This window comes from Otolemur garnettii, unplaced genomic scaffold (assembly GCF_000181295.1).
Source record: "Otolemur garnettii isolate 467f Iridium unplaced genomic scaffold, OtoGar3 scaffold00021, whole genome shotgun sequence".
Taxonomy (NCBI): Eukaryota; Metazoa; Chordata; class Mammalia; order Primates; family Galagidae; genus Otolemur; species Otolemur garnettii.
The window spans coordinates 20,404,339-20,413,048 of NW_003852416.1; the positions used below are offsets into that span (position 1 = coordinate 20,404,339).

General features: G+C 40.9%; 1 protein-coding gene across 1 annotated transcript in view; it reads left to right on the forward strand.

The window, feature by feature from the left end:
- Nucleotides 1-2,948: 2,948 nt before the first annotated feature.
- Nucleotides 2,949-8,710, forward strand: part of CWF19L1 (CWF19 like 1, cell cycle control (S. pombe)) — a 35,264-nt gene continuing 29,502 nt past the window's right edge. Inside the window, exons 1-2 of the mRNA XM_012803545.2 lie at nucleotides 2,949-3,051; nucleotides 7,538-7,622. Of these exons, the coding sequence (XP_012658999.1) occupies nucleotides 3,029-3,051; nucleotides 7,538-7,622 (108 nt within the window). The 5' untranslated portion in view covers nucleotides 2,949-3,028. The remainder of the gene's footprint in view (nucleotides 3,052-7,537; nucleotides 7,623-8,710) is intronic.

The window sequence follows — 8,710 nt, forward strand, 5'->3', positions numbered from 1 at the left end:
AGCTATCCCCCTGGGTAGAGTGCCATGGCATCACTCTCACAGCAACCTCCAACTCCTGGGCTCAAGCGAGTCTCCTGGCTCAGCCTCCCAAGTAGCTGGGACCATAGGCGCTCGCCACAACGTGTGGCCATTTTTTGGTTGCAGCCATCATTGTTGTTTGGGGGACCCGGGCTGGGGATTCGAACCTGCCACCTTAGGTGTATGTGGCTAGCACCTTAGCCGCTTGAGCCACAGGTGCTGAGCCTTGTTTCAGTTTCTGTCTGTTCATCTTAACTGTCCCTCCAAGCTACCCTTGCCGCTGCTGCCAGAGCAATGCTTCCAAAATGTAAATTAGTCATATTTCTCCTGCTTGGAATCCTTTAGTGATGTCTCCTGGCTTCATTGAAAAACGTGGACTTTTTAGCATGCATATAAGTCCCTATTTTAAATATATTTCAATTTCATTTCCTATTATTCCTATACTTCCACTGTGTTTAGCTATCTTCAGCTACCTTAAATTCCACTGGTTGAATTTTCTTTTCATAAACTTTTTATTTTAGAATAGATTTAGATTTATAGGAAAGTTGTAAAGACAATACAGGTTTAATAATACATTATTGATATGTAATAGTACATAATTGGGGGCACATATGGTAATTTGATACATTTATATAAGGTATAATGATCAAGTCAGGGTTACTGGGATACCCATCACCTTAAATCTTTTATCTTTTCTTTTCTTTTTTTTTTTTTGCAGTTTTTGGCTGGGGCTGGGTTTGAACCCGCCACCTCTGGCCCTATTCCTTTGAGGCACCCTACTCCTTTGAGCCACAGGCACCACCCTATCTTTATCTTTTCTTTATGCTAGGAACATTTGAATTATTCTATTTGAAATGTACAATAGATTAAGATTAACTTAGTCACCCTACTGATTTATTGAACACTAGGACTTATTCTATTTAACTATATATTGTACCCATTAATCAGCCTCTCTTCATCCACTCCCACCCTACAATCTTTCCTGGCCTCTAGTAACTACCAATCTACTCTTTTCATGAGATTCACTTTTTTAGTTTCCACATGTGAATGAGAACATGTAATATTTGTCTTTCTGTGCTTGGCTTCTTTCTCTTAAAATGATGACTTCCAGTTCATCTATCCTGCAAATGAGGAGATTCCATTCTTTTTTATGGTTGGGTGATATTCCATTGTGTATATATACCACATTTTCTTCATCTGTTCATCCATGTAGTTTGCTTCCATATTTTGGTTATTTCAAATAGTGCTACAATAACATGAAATGCAGATATCTCTTCCATATATTGATTTCCTTTCCTTTGGATATATGACTAGTAGTAAAATTGCTGGATTATATGATAGTTCTGTTTTTAGTTTTTCAAGGAAACTATACAGTTTTCCATAATGGCTATACAAATTTACATTCCCTCCTATCTTTGAGGGTTCCCCTTTCTCCATAGCCTCTCCAGCATCTGTTATTCCTCATCTGTTTAATAAAAGCCATTTTAACTGGGGTGGTTTTGATTTGCATTTCCCTGGTAATTAGTGACGTTGAGCATTTTTCACATACCTAATTGTATGTCTTCTTTTGAGAAATGTCTACTCAGATATATCGCCCTAAAAAAAAAAATATGTGTGATAAGATCTTGTTCTATTGCCCAGGCAGGAGTGCAGTGATTTGATCGTAACTCAATGCCAGCCTTGAACACCTGGGCTCAAGCAATCCTCCTGCCTCAGCCTCCTGAGTAGCTGGTGCTAACAAGTGTGTGCCACAACACTTGGCTAATTTTTACTTTTTGTAGACATTACTTGTTATGTTGCCCAGGCTGATCTTAAACTCCTGGCCTCAAGTGATTCTCCTGTCTTACCCTCCTAAAATGCTAGGATTACAGCTGTGACCCATTGAATTCAGCCATTGCCCATTTTTAAATCAGATTGTGTTTTTGCTATTGAGTTGTTTGAGCTTCTTATATTTTCTGGTTATTAATCACCTGTCAGATGAACCATTTGCAAATATTTTCTCTTACTCCATGAATTCTCTCTTTGCTTTGTTGGTTGTTTCTTTTGCTGTGCAGAAGCTTTTGACTTTAATGCCACTAGTCTATTTTTTGTTTCTGTTTCCTATGCTTTTGGAGTAATATACAGAAAAATCTTTGCCCAGGCCAATGTCTGGGAATATTTCCCCAATATTTTCTTCTAGTAGTTTCATAGTTTGGGGTTTTAGATTTAAGTCTTTAATCCATTTTGATTTGATTTTTGTATATGGTGAGAGATAGGGGTCTAGTTTCATTCTTTGCATATGGTTACCAAGTATCCCCATCACCTTATTAAAGGGATTGTCCTTTTGTCTTTTCCCCATTGTATGTTTTGGCAGTCAAAATGAATTGGCTATAAAGGCCTGGATTTATAACTGAGTCCTCTATTCAGTTCTATTTGGTTACTATAGCTTTGTAGTGTGCTTGCTTGTTTGTTTTCTTTGACACCTAGGTAGAGTGCCCAGGTGTCATAGCTCACAGCAACTTCAAACTCCCAGGCTCAAGCGATTCTCTTCTTTCAGCCTCCGGAGTAGCTGGGACTACAGGCGCCCACCACAGCGCCCGGCTAGTTTTTCTATTTTTTAGTAGAGATGAGGGGCTCACTCTTGTTCAGGCTGATCTTCAACTCTTAAGCTCAAGCAGTTCACCCGCTTCAGCCTTCCAGAGTGCTAGCCGCCGCGCCTAGCCTTCTCTTCAGTTGATTTCATTAATATTTTATAGTTTTCGTTGTATAGACCTTTTACTCTTTGGTTAAATTGATTCCCAGGTGTTTACTTTGCAGCTATTGTAATAGTGAAACACTCTTCTTCCTTCCTTCTTCCTTGAAGCGCAATCGCCTGAGAGAGGTTCTGTCCCTTGGCGCTCTCCGTAGCTAGGCGAACTTTCATTGGTTGGAGTGAGTGACATGTTATTGCAGCGCGATAGCATTTTCTCCCGCAGGACGAGTCTGGATTCCCAGTTTTAGGTGGTGGTGCTAACATTACCTATTCGGACGAATGGCACAGAAGCCGCTACGCGTGTGAGTGACTCTGAATCGGAAGTCTCTCAGTCTATTTGTCTCTCCCTCTCCTTTTTCTCTTTGTAGATGTAGAGACGGGCGGGGCGTTGGGGCCTTCCCTTAACAGGAAGGGAGAAGGAAAAGGGGCGAGGCTGCTAGGGAGCTTGGGTCACACCTTTGCCTTGCTGGAACCGGCCTTTTCCCCGAACTTTTTCGTCTCCGGGAAAGTATTCTCTTACCAACTTTCGCTGGGAGAGGCGGAAGCATCTGGAGTTAGGCCGCCTCCATCTTAGGCGGGCCTGGTCTCTGACACATCATCTCCCCTTAGTTTCTTCCCTCACCTCATCTACTTATTGACAAGTACTTCTGGACATTGGGCCTTGATGGGCCCTGAGCAGTGGTGGACAGGATTTACCCATAGGGCTTCTTCCCTGGTGTATATTTTTGGGGAGGAAGAGGACCGTAGGATGAGGAAGAAAGGACTTCATTCAACAGGTATTTGTTGAAGTGCTGAAGTGTGCCAGGCATTGTGCTAGGCTCTGCACAGATGGATTTCCTGCCTTAGTAGAGCTTATAGTCTAGACTCAGGTACAGGTATTAATCAAAGAATTCAGATAAATGTAAAATTACAATAGTGATAAGCGTTGGGAAGAACACTTTTGTTAAAAACTAAGACACAAATGCACACATCAGCCTTGGCCTACACAAAGTCAGGATCATCAATATCAGTGATCTTGTCCCATGGGAAGGTTTTCAGGAGCAATAACATACATGGAGTTATCTCCTGTGATAACTATGCCTTCTTCTGGAGTAACTCCTGGAGGACCTTCCTGAGACTGCTTTACAGTTAACTTTTTTTATTTTTTTTTATTTTTTTGAGATGGAGCCTCAAGCTATCCCCCTGGGTAGAGTGCCATGGCATCACAGCTCACAGCAACCTCCAATTCCTGGGCTCAAGCGAGTCTCCTGCCTCAGCCTCCCAAGTAGCTGGGACCACAGGCGCCGGCCACAACGCCTGGCCATTTTTTGGTTGCAGCCATCATTGTTGTTTGGCGGGCCCGGGCTGGGGATTCGAACCCGCCACCTTAGATGTATGTGGCTGGCGCCTTAGCCGCTTGAGCCACAGGCGCCGAGCCAGTTAACTTTTTTTAAATAAGTAGAAGGAGTGCTCTCAAATAACGATGAGTATAGTGTGCTCGATACATAAACCGGTAACATAGTCATTATTATTATCAAGTACGATAATTATATGTGCTAAACTTTATATGACTGGCAATGCAGTAAATTTGTTTACACTAGCATCACCACAGACATGTTAGTAATGCATTCTACAACTGTTAGGATGTTACTGTGGCTGAGTCAATAGGAATTTTTCAGCTCTCTTATAATTTTATGGGACCATTGTTGTACATGTGATCCTATATTGGTTGAAACACTGTTATGTGTTACTTGGCTGTATTTTTTTCTTTGACTTAAAAAAGTCACTGAATTGTTTAAGAACGACTTGCATGATCAAATTTTTGTTTTGGAAAAGATTCTGGCTGCAATGTGGAGAACAAATCAGATCTAAAGTATAGGACAGCTAGGGTTAGGGAGCCTGATGGGAGAGGAAAAGTTCAGGGATTTAAGGTTCATTAAGGAAGTGAAATAAACAATGCTTGGTGATGGTTTGTGAGTGAGAAAGAGTAACACAGTTGGATCATAGATTTCTCTCTTTCTCTTTCTCTCTTTGTTTCTTTTCTTTTCTTTCTTTCTCCAGGTCTCACTCCGTTGCCCTGGCTGGAGCATAGTGGTATGGTCATAGCTCACTAAAGCTTCAAACCCTGGGGCTCAAGTGATATTCCTTCCTCAGCTTTTCAAGTAGCAAGGGCTACAGGTGTAGGCCATCACACCTGGTTGGTTTGTTTCTTTCTTTCTTTCTTTCTTTCTTTTTTTTTTTTTAAAAGAAACAGTGTCTCGGCTCAGTGCCCATGCCACCGAGGCTAGCGGGTTCGAACCCCAGCCCGGACCAGCTGAAACAACAATGATAACTGCAACAAAAATATAGCCAGGCATTGTGGCGAGCACCTGTAGTCCCAGCTACTTGGGAGGCTAAGGCAAGAGAATTGCTTAAGCCCAAGAGTTTGAGGTTGCTGTGAACTGTGCTGCCAGGGCATTCTACCGAGGGTGACATAGTGATCTGTCTTAAAAAAAAAAAAAAAAAAAAAAACCCAAACAAAGTCTTGCTTTGTTGCTCAAGTTTGTCTCAAACTCCTGGCCTCAAGCATTTCTCTTGCCTTGGCCTCCCTGAGTGCTGGGATTATAGGCATGAGCCCCTTTTATGAAGTGCCCAGGGGTTCACAAATTTCTGTCTTTCTTCAATGGTTTAGGGATCACTGGAAAAGAGGCTGGATGAGGAAATGAGGCACTTTATCATATATGTAGTATAAACTGGACAATGGATCTCCCAGAAACAATTACAGTTCCATACAACAACTGCTGTAAGAGCAGGATCCTGTGGGAGCACTAGAAATTGGTAACTGATAGGGACCAGAAGCCTTCCCTAGCAGAGGTGATACTCAAAAGATTGGTTAAAATGCTTAATAGTTTGTGACAGCTTGCTCTGAAATGGTGAAATACGAGTCTCTGAGTCTTAGACAAGGGAGTGTCTTTCTAAGCTAGGCAGGAAAGCTTCAGAGATGTGCTAGTCCTTGAAGGATGAGGAAAACTTAGACTCAGGATGGGTAGGGTGAGACTATTAGGTGAGATAACTACCCCAGGGAATGGTAGATGCAAAGAGTTGATCATATTGACAGTAGGGAAAGTTTCAGTTGGGGAAACTTGGAGAAAGCGGTGGAAATACAGGTCAGGGCTTATGGAAAGCTGTGATTTTTTTTTTTTTTTTTTTTAGGCAATGGAGAACCTCTTAATGTTTTAAGGAAAAGTCATTAAAGTGATGGCTTGATGTAGGATGTAGGTAGGAAGAAGAGAGGTGTAAGAAGAAAGGTAAATGTGTTCCTTACTTTTTATCTAATGCCAGAGTCATTGGTTTTCTCTTTGATTCTTCTTTGCCATATCACAGTTGCCCCGCCTTGCAGTTATCCTCTATTCATACTTCTCCTTCATTTCCCATCCTACTTCCCCACTCCAGTTTGTGTTCAGATTCTGAATTTATCATATTTCTTTCCTTCCCACCTTCCTTAGTCCTTGTGCTTTTTGTTGATATTTTTGTTTGTAGTTACCTACAAACAATGTGGTTACCAGACCACATTTCACTCTGTTATTAAAAGTCTTTTTAAAGCAGATAAGATCATGTCTACCCTGCTTGAAAATGTTCAGTGATATGGATTATTAAAAGCACACTGGAAAGATATATTGACAAAACAATAAAACTATAGTATTTCAAGATGAGTTAAAAGACATTAAGAAAATATGAGGCCAGGTATGGTCTGGTTCATGCCTATAATCCCAGTGCTTTGGGAGGCTGGGGCAGGAGGATTGCTTGAGCAACATAGTGAGACCCTGTTTCTACAGAAAATAAGAAAATTTAGTCAAGTTATGGTGGCTTGCCCCTGTGGTCCTAGCTACTCAGGAGCCTGAGGCAGGAGAATTGCTCGAACCCAGGAGTTTGAGGCTGAGAGAGCTATATTGCTTGTACACATGAGCTCAGGCGTTTGAGGCTGAAGTGAGCTATCATGCCTGCTCTCCAACCAGGGTGAAAGAATGAGGTCCTGTCTTAGAAAAGAAGGAAAGGAGGGAGGGGGGAAAAGAAAATTATATGAGCATCATAGCAGAGAAACCATGTAAATCAGAATTAGAAAAACTCAGAAATGAGATGATAGAACAAGTTAAGGCCTTAAGTCATTTCACAATTTAGGATCAGTCCACCTTACCATCCTCAGCTCTTGCCACATTCTACCTTCTGCCTTAACACTTTACACATATCTCCTATTATAGTCCTTTTTTTAAAAAAAATTTTTATAATGTTTAGTGTATCTTCTGTGATTGTAAACTCTTTCAGGTTTGAACTGAATCTTCCTCTTCTTTGTATGTGCAGAGCATAATATACTTGGCATGTTGTACTTACCATTTTGTAGGTGTCTAGTACATGTTTATTGAATGAATGACTGATGCTCTATTAAGATAGTCTCAGTGGAAAGTAAAAGAACACAATGAACGTGAAAGATGTTTGGAAAAAGAGATTGATAGAACTTGGTGACTAGATAGGGGGAGTTTTGACTCTTGTTGACCAATTTGGTGATAGATCCATCCATAAAACTTAGGAATGAGGAGAAGCTAGCTCAGTTGTGGAAGAAAGGGTAAGCTAAATTTTAGAAATGGCAAGTTGGAGGTGTTGGTGAGAACTTCAGGTGGAGCTGCCCAGTGGTTTACGTTCACTGAACCTTGCAGGTTAACTGCAGAGAAGCTGGATCATGAATCTGCCTGATCAGTAAGACTGGTATATTTCAAACCTGGAAGGCCCATTTGTGTTTCCTGAATTGCCGTAACATTTATCTCTTGTTTGCAGCTTGGCTTGTGGAGATGTTGAAGGAAAGTTTGATGTTTTATTCAATAGAGTTCAAGCAATTCAGAAGAAAAGTGGAAACTTTGATGTAAGATGTTTCTTTATACTGTGTTCAATTTTACCATTTTATAGTCAAACATGCTGAAATAAAGTTTGGGCTTCTTTATTTATTTCTTGGTTGGATACATCCTCTATTTTTTGTTAGATTGAGTTTCTTTTGTGAGCCTAGGAACTCAGGTGTGGAGTTGGGGTGGGGGTGGAGAGAAAAAGGTCTATGTACTAGGCCTTTTAATGCTTTTTAAATTTGAATCTTACTACTTTATTATGGTGCAAAAAACTGAAAATGGACTAGCAAAACTTCCCTAGGTGATTCTGACCCTTGGGTTTGGGAAGCACAGATCTCCATAGTTGACCACCTCCCTACATTGACCAACTCTTTAAATTGATCTAATTTTCATACACCAGACATGTACCACATGTACCTGTCAATACAGTAGGCCTAGTTCCTTATGTTGACCAACTTCGTAGTTGACCAGTTTTTTACAGTCCCTTTACAGCGGTTCTACTGTATCTTATGAATATATGGTATGGATTAAGTCAGATATGTGTAGCATATGTGCAAATGCTTCACAGACTAAGAGCCCTATATAAATGTTATGTACAGTTACCAAATGCACTATCTATAAACTTTTACAGTACAGGAGAGTATTCTAGGTATGAGGGTAATTTGATCATTGGCTTAAAGATTAAGTAAAGACAAAATATGCTCTGTATCTCTCAGAGTATTAAATACTTTCAGTTTTGTAATTTACAGAAGAATTCTTCAAAGGTCTATTTCTCTGTCAGTGTATGCTGATAAGAAAAAGAATGGTGGAGAGAGCCATGGAGTGGTAGGGTAGGTCTAGGGGTATTTGAGGAACATTCAAATTCTCACTTCTTTTGAAAATTTAGTTCCCTGAATCCCCATCTCTAACTTGAATTTGACAGCTAGTGAGCCAAAATTTAATAATCCATATAATTGGCTTGGTGCCTGTGGCTCAAATGGCTAAGGTGCCAGCCATGTACACCCAAGGTGGTGGGTTCGAATCCAGCCCGGGCCCACCAAACAACAATGATGGCTGCAACCAAAATAGCCAGGCGTTGTGGCGGGCGCCTGTGGTCCCAGCTACTTGGGAG